Source organism: Vipera ursinii, assembly GCF_947247035.1.
Source record: "Vipera ursinii genome assembly, chromosome: 4".
NCBI classification, from domain to species: Eukaryota; Metazoa; Chordata; class Lepidosauria; order Squamata; family Viperidae; genus Vipera; species Vipera ursinii.
In genome coordinates, this window is record NC_139514.1 from 16,074,845 (window position 1) to 16,091,559 (window position 16,715).

Here is a 16,715-nt window from a genome sequence, read left to right on the forward strand (position 1 = left end):
CTTGAAAGCCTGAACAATGCTGAACAAAATGAAGGGATACTTGCATCACTTTCTCCAGCAAAGGAGAATGTCAAAATTCCTTTATGGTAAAGTAATTAGAGTTATATGAATGAAGAAACAAAAAAAGATTTGTATTATATTATACTGTATCATTTAGAAAGGTATATATAATGCCTCTCCCCAATTAGTTATCCTCCTGATGTATTAAAGGGTGTTCCCATGATACCGCACTATGGAGACACCTGGGGTATGACATTTGAAGATAGATGATTCCTAACAGCATCATGTTGGGACAGGCATGTGTACAATTTCAGCAGCTAGAAAAGAATCCGCGTAAATGTTGGGATACAGTTTAAAGGGAAAGTTTTCCTTGATGGCAAAACTGTATAAGCATTAAATAGAGGCATGATTTCTGGCATTCAAAAATATAGTGCATAGTCAAAACGTAATTAACAAGTGTGATGGTTAAATTGCAGGGCTGCAACCAGTAAGGCCCACGTTTTCTTTATCATTAGAAAATGGGTCATGTAATGATTTAGGGATAAGCATAAACTTCCAGCCCAATTTATTTCACATAATTGTGAAGATTAAATTTGAGAACTCCATGTGTACTGCCTTGAGCTGCCATCAGAAAGATTGGTAGTTGAAATAAATCCACATGTGCTCTCAGAAATGAGTTAAAGTGTTGTGGATTTTTGTATCTTCAGATCAGGATAAATGGTTTGTAGTTGTGGTTTTATCCTCTAATAAAAGGATGTAACAAAATAGAACTATATTTTTAGTCAAGTCTCAGTTTAGTGAGGCTTACAACTAATTTCAGAGAAGTGTAGCTTTTATGAATTAGTGAGCAAAGCATAATATTACCTGTTTCTTTGAAAGTTTTAACATATTGTCAGCCTTAGTGATAGAGGAAATGGAAGCAAACTGGAAGTTCCTTTGTGATACAGAATACCAACAGAGTACACTATTTCTACCCAGCTTATATTCCATATATTTCCCGAAATGCAGCACCCAGAGTCCTTGACCAGTAGTTGGCGGCTGCTGGGCTGTGTAATTCAACTATCTGTAGACTCAACAGATTCTTCACGGCAGGGGTCTTCAAACTTGGCCCTTTTATGACTTGTGGACTTCAACTCCCAGAATTCTTCAGCCAGCAAAGCTGGCTGAGGAATTCTGGGAGTTGAAGTCCACAAGTCATAAAAGGGCCAAGTTTGAAGACCCCTGCTCCACGGAGTATAGCAACCCCTTCCAGACTGTTGACCTCCACACAACATATCTCACCACCTCCACCCAACAGTGCTTTTTTTTTGCGTGAATGATGGTACTCGTAATGCAACACATCTGTTGGGCCGTTCTACGTTAACCGTGCACATTTAATGCCGCTCGCGGAGCATCCACCCAAAGCAGCGTGAGTTACACGCCTTAGCGATTACCTATCCCACCGATTGGATTTTCTGTATTCCAGGGTTCTGGAGAAGTGGATGCGGATCGCTTGATACGCCCTTAAGACACGCGTCTCAGCATTAGGCGGCGTCCGCCATTTTGGTTGCCCTAGCAACCGGGCCTAGCAACGCTGCCCGCCGGGTGCCTCTGAGAAATCAAACAGGCGTTTCCTTCCTTACCTTTCGCGGCAGCCCGGTGTCCGTCCCCGCCGGTATAGAATAGCAGCCCTTCAAGCAAAGGAAACCCTTATATAATAGTCTTTGTTCTTTTTTTTTCCTATGGGAAGCGAGCCTCCTTCCGTTTCCTTCGCGTTACCCCTTTCATCTCGGGTCCTCCTCTTGATCTTGGTCATTCCATTTTCTCTTCAGGTTGTTCTCTAAAAGAATGTTCTTAAACTCTTCTGTTTTTTCTGGGATGGGGCAGAAGAGCGGACGCCTTGGTTAAAAAGCGGCTCTCGGCTTTTCCGCAGCGTTTCCAGGACTGGTCCCCGTTCTCCTAGGCGGAGCTCCGGAGTCGCGACTGTCATGCCTCTCGATGGGGACGGCGATGGCGACAAGAGGAAGATTTTCATTTCGGCCACTGCTGGCAACTACTTTGGGCTGCCGTCGTATGGGAGCCTGGCACCCCTCTCTGCCAGTCCGGAACTGGCCAACTTTTTGGATGATGGCAACGAATTTCTTCTCTGTGTGCAGCACTCAGAGGACCAGATTGTTGTCTCGAATAAGGTACTGTGACGTCCTTTTTAATTATATTGTTATCAGTGTTAGATATTTATTCCACCTTTTATTTATTAATATGTCTCTCTGTGTGTATAAATGCAGAGAGATTGATATAAATACAAAAAGGCTAGTAAATCGGGTAGGCAACCTTGGCTCTTTTATGACTCGTGGACTTCAATTCCCAGAATTCCTCAGCCAGTCCACGAATCATAAAAGAGCTGCTACCCCTAGGCTAGTTAAAGCAATAGTCTTTGACTCTTCCCTATAAAGAAGTATGGGTGTGAGAGTTGGACCCTAAGAATGGCTGATTGAAGAACTGATGCTTTTGAACTGTGGTGATGGTGTAAATTACTACGTATATTATTGGAAACGACTAGCACGCGTGTGCGGGGGAACCTTTACCTTTTATATTATGGACAGCCAGAGTAACCTACAGAGAGTTGTATAAATCCAGACACATCGCTAGAAGCTAAAATCGTAAGACTATGTCTGATTTCCTTGGCTATGTCATGCTGCAAATTCATTGGAGAAATCATAAATGCTAGAAATAGTTAGTGGAAGAAGACAAAGGGGCAAGCAAAGAACACACTGGCTTGATAACATCAAATCTGATACAAAGTTGAACACCCAACAATTGAAAGAAGCTGTGCTTGACAGAGTAGCATGGAAAGTGCTTGCCTATAAAGTCATCAAGAGTCAGACAAGACTAAATGATTAAAAACAAACAAATATGGAGCATGGAGGTATATGCATGTATAAATAAATATATGTACTGTATGTGTGTGGGTGTACACACACACACACACACACACACACAGTGTATGGAGGAAATGCAGATAGTCTTCGACTTATGACCACAATTGAGCTCAAAGTTTCTATTGCCAAGTGATACATTTGTTAGGTGGGTTTTGCCCCATTTTACTACCTTTCTTGCTACAATTGTTAAGTGAATCACTGCAGTTATTAAGTTAGTAACATGCTTGTTAAGTGAATCTGGCCTCCCCATTGACTTTGATTATTTTTTGCATCCTTCTGATAAGCAATCACATAACCCCGGGATACTGCAACTGCACACTCCACTATAACACATGCCTGTTGCAAGTGTCTGAATTTTGATCATGTGACCACGGAATGTGACAATGGTTGTAAGTGTGAAAAACAGTCATAAGTTACTTTTTTCAGTGCCGTTGTAACTTTGAATGGTGACTAATTGAATTATTGTAAGTTGAGGAATACTTGTATTACTTTTTGTGTAGATTAATGTTGTGCCCTTAGGTTTTATAGCATATATATGTATACCTATATCAAAATTTCCTTTGGATATAGTGAATGCATCATAATGTTATCTATTAGTCTGTAATGTAAGTTATACTTTTGATGCAGGTAATCTAAGATACGATCGAAATACTGTATTGTAAGGTAGGAAAAATTCTAGTCCCTAATCAAAAATAGTTGCTTCCAGGTAGTGTTTATAATGGTCTAGATCGGGGTGTCAAACTGCCGGCCCATGGGCCGGATGCGTCATGGCAAAACCGTGCCCACCCCATTGCCGGCAATGGGAAGAAAGTCATGATATGTCACGACACGTCATGTGACATTGCAAGTTTGATACCCATGGTCTAGATGGACTGATGCTCTGATTCACTAAGCTGGTTTATATGTTGTATTGTTGAATAAACCACAAGAGGTTGGATTCATGCAGATTGGTAAGCTAGAACCAGCCATGTCTTCATTCAGAACAGTTGTAAGCCTGATGTTTGTAAGGCAGCTTTATAACTGTATTCTTAAGGTATCAAGCCACAGAACATTTAATGCTTCTCTACAAGCCTTTTACATGTAGGTCATTTATTTCTTAGTATGATTTTAAGGGTAATATTATAAACAATCATTTAATTAAAGAGAGGGAGGAAACATATATTGCTTTCTCTACGTGTTGCACAATTTATCTTACCAAAACACACATTTCTGTATCTGTGCTTCTTGGTTTAGATTAAAAAGTCACATTCTACTCTAGCATTTTTTAAGTAAATCCTGTTTTCCTTATTTGCTTTTCTTTGTATGTGATATTGCCAATATTAAAATGTAGCTCAATTTTTCTGTTTTTCCTCTCTGGGATAGGAAAGTTTAATATTTGTAGAGTGTGCCCTATACTTTTAATAATTTACAGATATTGTCACTATGCTGAATTAGTTTTCTGCTTAATAGTTCCCATTAATTTCTGTGGTTCACTTTTATGCAGGTTGAAGCTAGCAATTCTGAAGACAAAACGCTGGTATTCTTCAAGCTGCGACCAGATGTTATTACAGAAAATAATCTTCACACCAATATTCTTGTATCATCTATGTTAGATTCTCCAATTAATATGCTTTATCAAGCAGTGCGACAGGTATTTGCACCGGTACTACTGAAAGTGAGTATGCAGAATCCAGGTTGTTTCAATAAATCACAGGATTTTTCTCATACATTGAAAACATACTGTTTGCTTATAGTTCTTTTATCATAGACTTTACTTCATTGCTTTGACATAATGCATAATTCAAAATTATTTGTTAACAGTTAATTACGTACAAGTCTGGTACAGCTACAGTTATATTCCTTATAATTAATGTAACTTAATTCACTGTTAAGAATCATGTCAGCTATGTTTCAGCACTAAGAAAACAACCAAAGAATGAGATAATAATGTATGCACAATTAAATAGAGAAAATTTTTAGGATAAGGAAGTTATGTAGTTTTGATAGAAAAGCTATATAATCCAAAATCTTTATTTTAGGATGAAAAATGGAGTAAAGACTTTGATCCCAAACTGCAAACTCTTTTGAGGGAGTTAGAAGCTGGCTTAGGTTCTGTTCTAAGGAAAACAGATACAGCTTATACAGGAGCAAAATATCGGGAAGATGATGTTCAAGGTATATAGTGCTTTATATTTATAAACTGTGAAATTTAAATTCAATATAGTGAGAAACAGTTTGTCATTTATAGTCCAGTGATTAGGCATAGAAAGTGTATAATAAATGTTCTATTTATTTCAGTAGTATTTCAGATAAGAACATTAGAATGACGATATGGAGAATCACAGATAGGCTAGTGTTTTTGTCAGTGCTTTTTTTGTAAAAGAAAAAGCTGCCGGAACTCACACATGTCATACAACCCACCTTGCCTACCTTACAAGGTTCCATCCAAAAAAGGTGCCGGAACTCTGTTCTGGGCATTCTATAAGAAAAAAAAATCCTGTTTTTTGTAATATGGCATAATATATTTATGTGGGGTAAATTACTAAATATATGCTGTAGCTGTTAAAGATCTTCTACTTGACTGCTATACAATCAATTGAATATATATATATATATATTTTGCAGCTATACTTTGCCCAAATGATGAATTTCAATTCTGGACAGAGCGTGCTCAACATGGAAGTAAATCATGTAGCAAGGACAGAGCTTCTCATTTCAAAGAGCTGTTTGAAGCCATTGCATATGTGTGTAACATTTATTTATTTGTTAAATTTATTTGCCACCTATCTTGCTGTGGGGCTACTCTAGGTGGCTTAAAACAGTAACAGTGGAGCAGTGAAAAGAAGCGTAAACATAACAGTAGCAAAGTAATGGAACAATAAGCAATGAAAAAACATTGAGAATACAGTGATGTGGGCGGGTAGGGAAGCAAGGAGTAAGGGGGGAGGTAGGGTTTGGTATCAGTCTAGTAGGCATCTCTAGTCTGGTAGTCCCCCATTGGGTCCCCAGACCAACCGGCAGAGCCAGGTCTTACACAAGATAGTTTGAGACACTGAGGCAGTTGGGAAGGACTATAGGGAGTGGGAGAAATCATGCTGAGCAGTTGGAGGTACATATTTGGAGATACGGATGGCAGGCAGTATGTATTATACAACATTTTCATAGAAATATTTCTGAATAATTGCAGCCCTAATATATCTGTTGGAAATTATATATTTAAATTATGTATCATGCTTCTAGGATTATTACAATTTGGACAGCTTATCTTTATTTGAGGTTGTGGATTTAGTGGAGACTACACGGGATATTGTTGATGATGTCTGGAGGCAATCTGATCATGAGCCTTTTCCACAGTCGCGCATGAAGAACCTTTTGGATGTCATAGGTAAAATTCTGGACAAAAAGCCCTCCTGAGCAGTTGGCTAACTTGTCTTGTTTGGATGTACTTCCTCTTTATTTTCATAGTGCTTGAGTGCGATGACTGCCTGACAAGGGAAAGTTACGTAGAATAAGTTATTTCAATTTTTATTGTTTAACTTCCATACAATCTTCGGCCAGCCAAGATGAAGCATCTCTTTTGAGCGTTGAGGTCCTTAGATCGGTGTTTGGCAGTTGATATTTTTGAGCCATCAAATATTATGCTACCTAATTTCTCTTGGTGCAAACGATACTACATTCCTAGGTTTTGTATCACAAACCTTTTCTGTTGAGAAGAATGGTTTTATCTCCTAACGTTTTTCTTCATCAGTGTCATTCCTGAGTTGAAATGGCAAGGCTTTTGATTAACTATACAAGCACTTCCTTAGGGTCCTTCCCTTTTTTCCTTCCCTGGGTTATTTATCATACATACGCTGAAGACTCCAGGTAGATTCCTCTGTCTTTCTTCTGAATGGCATAATGTGGTCATCCATTTCTGAGTCCCCTCTCAAACTGAACAAGCCTGAGATGCATCTTCACCCACTTGTTTTTAAAGCTGGAAGCTATGGGCTTCCTTGATGGAAATTCAAATCAATGATGGATTTTCTTTAAAAATGTTTATAGACTGTCAGTTTTTTTAATCACCAAATGGCCAAATGGCTGTTTCATTCTTTGATTTGTCCCGTGTTTGGATTTAACAATCACTTGATGGCCTTGTTACTTAATATCTATCTACGCTCTGTGATCTGAGTACCAAACAGTCCTGTTTGTACTGTCGTACACTTCTCCCAAACTTCTCCCAAACAACCCCTATTTCTTTCTATTATGAATCCTATTTTGGCTGAGTGTTCATAAAAATTACCAATAGAAGTTACTATGCTGACTCATTGGATCTTACATATAGACATATCCATTTATTTGAAAAAAAATTGTTTGTAGCTTGGGCCTGACTTTGTCCTTTAGCCATGGTACTTCCAATTCTAATAAACCACATCACCATTGAGACGTTTCCTTATGTAGATCCAGTCCTCTGGAAGCAAACTATGAGGATTATGCCTGGAGCCCTATTTATCAAAATATTAAAAGAAACTAAAACTTTCCTTTTTTATGAGCCCTTCTAAAGGTGATTTAACTTTTTGTGTAGTATTTTTATTTAGACATAGAAGCCCTCTTTCAAACCAGTGGTCCTCTCTGTCCAAAATATGAACTTTTAGTAGCAGAAATATGGACAGAGAGAAGGGTCAAAGAGGCCATCTATGTCAAAAATGATCAGCCATCTCTCAACAGAGGGGGAGGGATACAACATCATCTTTCTCAAGTCTACGATTCAGTCTTTTCAGTAGTTCCAAGAAGGCTTCACACCCATTTGCATACTCAAGTGATCCTGATGATACAGATAAACATCCAGGTGGCCTCAACGACTCTAAAAGAATGCAAATGACCAGCTGTCTACAAGGAGTATAAATCCATTCTCCGCCATTCAGTCAGAGCTGAAGAAGCTTCTTGGATGAGAAGCCAAATATCTTCAAAGAAAAACAAGCAAGTCCAGTTGCCTCCCACCTTTGGGATAATTATGACCTAGATGACAGAATCTCCATAGACATAGGTGCCAATAATTGCATTATTCACACAAATGCCTTGCGATCTGGGTGTAGTGATTACATCAGTACAATGGATATATTAGGAGGCATATTTTGATGCAAATGAAAAAAAATGCCAAAAAAATTAAATAATTGAAAATACAATTTTCTTTTATTTGTATGATTTTTAGCTGGCTCTCTTGGAAGATTTGTTCAGAAGAAGTTAGGTACTTTAAACCTATGGGAGGATTCGTTTCACACTGTAAAAGAAAATCTGAAGGCTGGCATTATTATCTGTGAACAGTGGGTTGCGGCTTGTGATCACCTTACAGGGCAGTTGTGGCAACGTTATACCCCACATATATGGCGAGGAGAGAAATATATTCCTGAAACGCTAGGAAAACTTGGCAAACGCCTTGAAGAGGTATCTGTTTTGTTTTGCTCTTTTAGAAATGTGAGGTGTGGGGAAGAGTATTATCTGAAGGCTTTTGAATATGATATTTTGTAATGGAAGGGCCTGTAGTACTTGCTTTTTAGATACCAAGCTATAAAATTCAGGTTCTTGCACCTTTAGCTAAAGATTTTGTTGATAATAGCTAAAAGAAAAGTAGATACAATAATATGGCTCTTTGATTGATTTTCTTGTATGTTTTCAAAACAAATTAGGGAAAATGATGTTGATACTCTTCTAAACTTTCTCTCCCAGCTTATAAATTCCCAAAATTGCTGTTTGTCCCCAAATTTTGGGTATGGTGATTTTATTTCCCATTGTGCAGCTTGAAATTATAAAAAAGGATATGTATGCTTGTCAGAATGAAGAGGAAAGAAAAATAAATATCAGAGAAAAAGAAACACAGTGTTTATTTCAGTCCTACCATCATGTTACTTAGAAAAAAGGTTGCCCATTTCTGATAGAATGAATTCTGAAGCTATGGATAAAAGAACAATATTAGATGTAATGCATAAATAGTTTAACACGGTATAAGGCAGCTTCATGTATTTGCAGACGAATAAAATAATTTTGGATAGTGTCAAACTTTTCGGAAATGTCTATAGTAAAATATCGCCTCTTTGGTAAATCAGAAATCTGCAATCACTATATAGTATCTCTGAAAAAATTATCCAGGGTAATCTAAGGCAAAGTCTTCTGACAATGAGAATGAAAGCATCTACGTTATGTCCAGGAACCTGTTTAACAGAAATCTTACTGAAGTTAGTAGAAATGTAATTATTAATGTAATATTAATTTGGAAGACCTGTTTTTGCAATATCATAACAGGAAGTTCAAATACATTAAACTCCAGTGTTTCTGCCATCCTCAATATTATATTAATATATGCAGTTATTTTCAATGGAGTAATATTGTGTGATAGTATATAACATAGAAATTTAACTTTGCACTCATAATTTATACTATATTCTATGCTTCATTTGTCAAAAGCACTTAGATATAATTTTAACACTGTTTGGTATTTAGAGGATTTCTAGCTTTTGTTATGGTTAACTGAAAATCTATGGGTCAAGTTATTATATTCCTTTCATTTTAGGTACTAAGTATTCGATCACTTCATGAGAAACTTACATATTTCTTGCCAACTGGTGAGCAGCAAGCATTGCATCTTGCCCAAGTGTTTGAACCTTTTGCTGGATTGAATCCTGTGCATTACAATCCCTACACTGAGGTAAAATATTTTATATGTAAATTAAACTTAAGTTAGATGACATCTCAATCCACCACAATAAAAAATAGTCTGTTCTCCTCTTCTAGCCTTTATGGAAAGCAGCGGTACGTCAATATGAAAAAATTATTGCTCCAGCAGAACAAAAAATAGCAAGCAAGTTGAAAAGCTTTATTTCAGAAATCCAGGATAGTCCACAACAGGTATTTTTTTTAAAAAAATTACTTGACCACAAAATCTGATGTCGAAAATTTGCTTATTAAAAACATGATGTACATCTAACTTGTATATTATATAGTTTTGAGTTTCATTTTGCTGCAAGAGAGAGGTTGAACTATGTTTTAAAATGATTAACTCACATACCTTATGGTTCTTCATTGTGCCTCGTTCAAAACTAGGAATCTTTGTTCAATACTTTTCTCTTTTTTTGACATGTGGGTAATGAATGACATCAGAGGGAGGGGGTCAGGGAAGGAGGAAGGAAGGGAAGGAAGGAAGGAAGGAAGGAAGGAAGGAAGGAAGGAAAGAAGGAAAGAAAAATAATAATCTAGCACTCTTGATGTGGCCCAGACTATTGTTGTTAGGCATGAAAGAATTTCAGAATCATGATCACAATTTTTAATGCATCTGGTCAGAGCGATTCTTTTTTAATGTAACAAATGATAGAAATATAGAAAATGTAGAAAACTTTGAATCATGTGCAGTCATTCTGGTATTATTTTCAAGCCTGTCCACACAGCTTCATGTTTTGCTGTGTTTTTGGAACAAAATAAATTCTTGTAAAATGTGGGGGCAATATTAACAAAAATATAAGACATAAGCACATGTGTAAACTTTATTACTGTGTTTTAATTTTCATTATTTCAATCCCTGATTGTAATTATTACTTACTTTGTATCAGTTTTGTTGTTGGGAACTGCTGTCATTAAGCAGCACAGTTGTGTGGTCTTTTGAACAATGATCACTTAGTGATGGAAATTGTGGTCCCAATTAAGGTCATTAAGGACTACCTGTAGATTAATATTACAAACATAGTCCACGGTAATCTGTTACGTTTAACGTATTTGTATATGTTTTATATTTTTAGCTTCTTCAGGCTTTTCAGAAATACAAGGAATTAGTACGACGTCCAAGCATTAGCAAAGAATTGCTTTTAGAAAGAGAAACTTTGCTGGCAAAACTTCAAGGTGCAGTTAAAGGTATGCAAACCTGTCTGTCTGTCTGTCAGTCCATCCAACCATCCATCCATCCATATATCCATCCATCCTTCCACACATGTATATATGAAAAATATGAGTGCTTTCATAATCTCTTGGTGTTTTTTTTGAAAATATGTAATTATTTGATAATTATGGTATACAGGTAGTCCTCAATTTATGACCACAATTGAGCCCAAAATTTATATTGTTGAGACATTTGTTAGGTGACGTTTGCTCCATTTTATGACTTTCCTTGTCACAGTTGTTAAGTGAATCACTGTAGTTCAGGGGTGTCAAATTGCCGGCTGTGGGCCGGTTGCATCATACGGAGACCACACCCGCCCCTGCTCCAGCAATGCAAAAAAAGTCGTGATACGTCATGACGCGGCACGTTTGACACCCCTGCTGTAGTTCATAAGTTAGTAACCTGGTTGTTAAGTGAATTTGGTTGAATCTGATTTCCCCGTTGACTTTGCTTGCCATAAAGTCTCAAAAGATGATCACATGACCCTGGGGCACAGCAACGGTCATAAATATGAACTAGTTGCCACACATCTGAATTTTGACCGCATGATCATGGGGATGCTGCAAAGGTAACTGAAAAAGATCAAAAGCCCCTTTTTTCAGTGCCATAGTAACTTTGAACGGTCTCTAAATGAACTATTGTAAGTTGAGGATTATCTATATAACTTGTATGTAATTTACTATAAAAAGTATTATGACTTGTGATATGTTTAGTTTGGCTATTCATTACACTCAGTTTGTAGGGATGAGTCTGATTACAGAGTGGTCTAAATTCTTGCTAAAAATTCAGTTTTCTAAAACAAAGTGTCCTGCCCAATAAAGAATTGTAATACTAGTACTTCTACTGTAGGAGCTAGGCTACATATTAGGAAACAAAATTTCAGTATTTAGTGCTATTTGCATAACTCAGTAATATTTTTCTTAATGCTGTTATACAGATTATCAGACGGATTTTGAGACACGTTGCCACGGCACTCCAGGCGATGCATCAGGGCCACTTGCGGGCAAAAACCTCTCTGAGGTCGTGAATAATATTGTCTGGGTGCGCCAGCTAGAATTGAAGGTATCTATTTAAACCTATAATTTGGTTTTATATGATAACGTAGAAGAAATAATATGATGCATTTTAGATTTAAATAGGGATAACTTTTCAAATTACTTTCAAGGATTGTCTTAAAGCTGATTATATCTCTTGATCCCCAATATGATCTTTAAGTAAAACCCATAAAAGTTATGGGGTGAAATGTGAAGATCGGTTCTGATTCAGTGGAAACCTTTTCATCATCACCAGCTACTTCTATGTGTGTTCTTCTGATGTATCTGTGATCAAGTGAGGCTGTTCAATAGTATCTTCAGGTGTCTATGCCTTATTGGTAATATTGTTTTATGAGACCTTCTTGAAGCCCTGTTTTCTGTCTTGTTTCTGTTTCTGCTGGAACTAGTTTCCTGCTAATTTCCTAGAGAATTACTGGTAAGATGAGGCTAATTAGAAGCAGGAAGCCTTCAGTCGCTATCAAATGAATCTTAATAGGCTTAATGTGTGCTTAGAGGAATGAGCTTGCATATTGCCTTCACAGCTACTGTGCAACTTTGGGAAAAGACATGCTTGGTTTAAAGTGTTTACAATCATTACTGTAATAAATACCTTCCACGTTACATTTTGCCCTTTGAAAGTAGTGTATAGGTATAGTAGAGTACAGATTATCATAGATTTCTGTGGATCACTCTACATCCAATGGGGGGCTTTTGCCCAGGTTCTCCTGGTGTGCCAGTTACGGCCCTATCTGGACCGAGATGCCCTACGCACAGTCACCCATGCGCTCGTGACCTCCCGGCTAGACTACTGCAATGCTCTCTACATGGGGCTGCCCCTGAGGACCACTCGGAGGCTTCAGCTGGTGCAGAATGCAGCCGCATGAGTTGTGATGAGAGTCTCCCGATACTCCCATGTAACACCTCTTCTCTGCGAGCTGCATTGGCTTCCAGTTGCCCTCTGGGTGAGATTCAAGGTGCTGGTGATGACCTATAAAGCCCTAAATGGCATGGGTCCGGATTATCTGAGGGAACATCTGCTGCCAGCATCAATTTCCCATCGTCCTGTGCGCTCCCACAGGGAGGGCCTCCTCAGGGTACCGCCGGTCAAGGATTGCTGATGGGCAATCCCCAAGGGGAGGGCGTTCTCTGGGCACGCCTGCCCTATGGAATCAACTGCCAACGGAACTCTGGACTGCCCCCGACCTTCGTTCATTTCGCTGGGACCTAAAAACCTGGCTCTTTGAGCTATCTGGTCTGGACTGAGGGGTTTAATGTTTTTAAATTGTGATTTTAATTTTTTGCGGCTAGACTTAATTTAATTTTATTTTAATTTTATATTGTATTGTTTTTAAATTTTGCCTTGTAAACCGCCCTGAGTCCTTTGGGAGTAGGGCGGTATATAAACCAAATTAATAAAATAATAATAAATAATAAATAATAGAGTGCAGGAGAACTGAATGGGTTAACATTAGACAAAAGTTTGTATTTGTTATCTAAAGCCTGGTCTGTGTGCTATGCATGGACAACTCCTGGGTTCCTATTGATTACAATTATTCAATAATATTTAGTTGCTACTGCAACTGAATGATTTGAAGTTTGTTAAGCAACCCGTCCTGTAGTTGTACAATCTCCATAGTGTAAAATGCTGAGATTTTAAACATCTTGTATATTTTAGATGTTAGCTTTGAATATTTTAGTAGCATAAAGCATACCAAGCACAATTAAAACTTTTGAATTATTTCAATATCTAAGGTGGATGATGCCATTAAGATTGCAGAAGCCCTTCTTTCAGACCTATCTGGATTTCAAAATTTCCGGCAAACTGCAGATGACCTTCTAGAACAGTTAAAAATGTACGAACAAGAACAATTTGATGATTGGTCCAGGGACATTCAAACGGGTCTCTCAAATCCAAAGTCTGGTCTTTGGTAAGTATAAAATATTTGACTTTGTTCATCATTGATTGGCATCCTTCATTCTCGAGAGACTATGGCCGTGATGGCGAACCTGTGGCACGCTTGCCACAGGTGGCATGCAGAGCCCTCTCTGTGGGCACGCACGCCGTCGCCCAACTCCTAGGTCTTCAGCTACGTTTTATAAAACCTTTTTGCTCTAGGCCTCCGCCGCTGTTTTCAAAAAAAGGAGAAAAGGTTCAATCAACCAATTTCAACTTCTCGCAGGAAAAAAAAAGATCTTGCAAAGTTGGAATTGATTGATTGAACTTTTTAGTCCCACCCAGTTTTCCGTTACTACCGCAGCCACGCCCACCCAATGGGCCACGCACACCCAATGGGCCACGCCCACCCGACACCTGACAATACATAAGTGGGTTTTGGGTTGCAGTTTGGGCACTCAGTCTCTAAAAGGTTCGCCATCACTGGACTATGGTATCGTGCTCTGGTAAGAGGTCCTAAAGCAGCATCTGGTGTGGCTAAAAAGGCCAATTCGAGAGTGGCAGTCCCTTCCACACTGAGGGCAGATACAGTCTGTCCCCTGTCCAGCCCCCAGATTTCGCTGGTTCCGGAACTGCCTCTTTGCCTCAGCCTGTCGCACAAGTGTCTCTTCGAATTGGAGAAGGCCATGCTTTGTAAGACTTTGTAAGAACAATCTTAAAATTAGCTGCATGTAAAATCTACAAGTCCAGGAGTGAACTGGACTTGCATATTCAGGGCATGGTCCAGCAGGTTTCCACCGAGTTCTAAACCTGAAGATGAAGTGTGAAATGGGCCAAATCATGTAAGAACACCACAAACTGCTTCTGATTCTGAGGATTAACTTCTACAAAACTGCTGGATCACACATAAAGCAACCAGACTGCTGCAGTCCAAAAGATGTATGGTATGGCATGGTATGGTATGGTATGGTATGGTATGGTATGGTATGGTATGGTATGGTATGGTATGGTACGGTACCATACCGTACATTACATTACATTACATTACATTATGCTGTTATGTCATGTCATCTTTATATCATATCATGTATATATCATATATCATCATATATCATATCATATCATATTATCTGATTTTATACTTTCTATTCCATAGACTCAAGGCAGTTTACAACATCTGATCTTTGGCATAACCCTGTTTAAAATCTACTTTTGCAAATTAATAGATAGTCTCAGAACATAGAAGACTGTAGGTACTGTATGGAATAAAAAGATAATATTTTCTAATATGACTAATACTACAATGTTATTTTAGTATACAGGCCAATAGTCCTGTCATGGAACTTAATCATTCTGATGGAGCCTTAAAAATACATTATTCAGATCGCTTGGTAACTCTCCTTAGAGAAGTACGTCAGCTCTCTGCACTTGGGTTTCTCATTCCTGCCAAAATACAACAGGCTTCAAGCACTGCTGAAAAATTTTGCAAACAAGCAGTGATTCTCAAACAGGTATGATAACTTATTAAATGTTATGAAATTCATGGATTGATTCTTAGATATAATTTCAAGGTCGTCACTGCATGAGTTGGGAGGCTGTGTAACAGACATTATACAGTATATATAATAGAAAGAGAAATAGGTAGATTGATAAATAAATGGTACTTGAACTACTACTGCTGTAGTTCATTACATATGTGAGCACTGCTAAAGAGTGAATTCCACCTGATCTCCAAAAATGTAAAATTCGTGTAGAATTCTAACTGATTTTGCTGTTAAATTGAAAGGGTACAGTTGAATTTGTAGTAAAATTTGCACTAAACACTGAGCTTTATTGTATCTTTGCCAGTTTAATTCATGCAGCAAGGCATTAGAAGAAATGTAAAACACCAGGCAATTGTTAAGCATTTGTTTAAATTGCTTTTCATTAGTTTCATTAGTCAAAGTTTTAATTCACAGTTTAGAATGTTTTCATATATGGCAAAAAAACCCTCCACTATGTCTGTATATCATTACTTTCACAGTATGATTTTTTCCCCATTTAGTGTAAAGAAACCAACAGACGGGATTGTTAATATGGCTATATAGAGGACAAAAATACTTTCGAACTGTTTAGTCCAAAAAAGTGATTGGAATTGAAAACCAGTAGGATTAAGTAACATCTTCTACAGTTGAAACTTAAAACTGTACATTAAATGGAAAGCTAAAAACTGAATAAAAATAATTTAAAAAATGAATTATTTTAAATATGAATTTAAATATGCATTTAAATGTTGTGGATATATATATTTTTTAATAGGTGGCACACTTTTATAACAGTATTGATCAGCAAATGATTCCCAGTCAGAAGCCAATGATGTTGCAGTCGGCTTTAGCATTTGAACAGATAATTAAAGTAATTGCATGTTTATTACTTTCACTTTATTGCTGTTCTGTCTTTTAAAAGCTTGAAGTTTTTCTACTTGTATGTATTTCCTGATTGAGCATGGGATTTGATTCTGGATTCTTGAGAGCTGATGTTTTGAATGAATTTTGGGGGAAGGCCAGAGATTACAAATTGTTGGGAAGCAGTGTTTGCAATAATCATGCTTAAGAGATATGGTAGAAGTATACATACCTGTTTTTTCTCCAAAATGCTTTCCTATGGATGATTTCTATTTTGGTCCAGAGTCAGGACTAAAATCAGATAAAAATGCTGAACTCCTGTCATTTAATCTCATTTGTTTGTTGTTTTGGAATCAAGCACCACTTAAGTTGATTCTGGTGCAGCTATACAGTAACAGTGATAGAATGGGGAAAGGGTTTTTTTGAATATTTATTGCTATAACACTTATTTCCCTGAGGGATATAACAGTATTGAATCAGATTGACCTGTATAGAATTAGTATATGTTGTAAACGTCTGTAGTAGAATAAATACATTGTAAACTGTCAAAAAAAGAAAAAAGAAAATTACATTCATTTGCCATTGAATATATACTTTATCTAGAAT

General features: G+C 37.5%; 1 protein-coding gene across 2 annotated transcripts in view; it reads left to right on the plus strand.

The window, feature by feature from the left end:
* Positions 1-1,967: 1,967 nt before the first annotated feature.
* The window catches only part of DYNC2H1 (dynein cytoplasmic 2 heavy chain 1), a gene marked incomplete at its 5' end in the record, with an annotated part of 166,288 nt that continues 151,540 nt past the window's right edge, over positions 1,968-16,715 (plus strand). For both annotated transcript variants that reach the window (XM_083362406.1, XM_083362407.1), the window contains 13 exons: positions 1,968-2,168; positions 4,402-4,572; positions 4,937-5,072; positions 5,523-5,641; positions 6,138-6,282; positions 8,086-8,318; positions 9,442-9,576; positions 9,663-9,776; positions 10,661-10,772; positions 11,735-11,859; positions 13,584-13,759; positions 15,041-15,236; positions 16,024-16,119. In XM_083362406.1, the coding sequence (XP_083218532.1) occupies positions 1,968-2,168; positions 4,402-4,572; positions 4,937-5,072; positions 5,523-5,641; positions 6,138-6,282; positions 8,086-8,318; positions 9,442-9,576; positions 9,663-9,776; positions 10,661-10,772; positions 11,735-11,859; positions 13,584-13,759; positions 15,041-15,236; positions 16,024-16,119 (1,959 nt within the window). The remainder of the gene's footprint in view (positions 2,169-4,401; positions 4,573-4,936; positions 5,073-5,522; positions 5,642-6,137; positions 6,283-8,085; positions 8,319-9,441; positions 9,577-9,662; positions 9,777-10,660; positions 10,773-11,734; positions 11,860-13,583; positions 13,760-15,040; positions 15,237-16,023; positions 16,120-16,715) is intronic.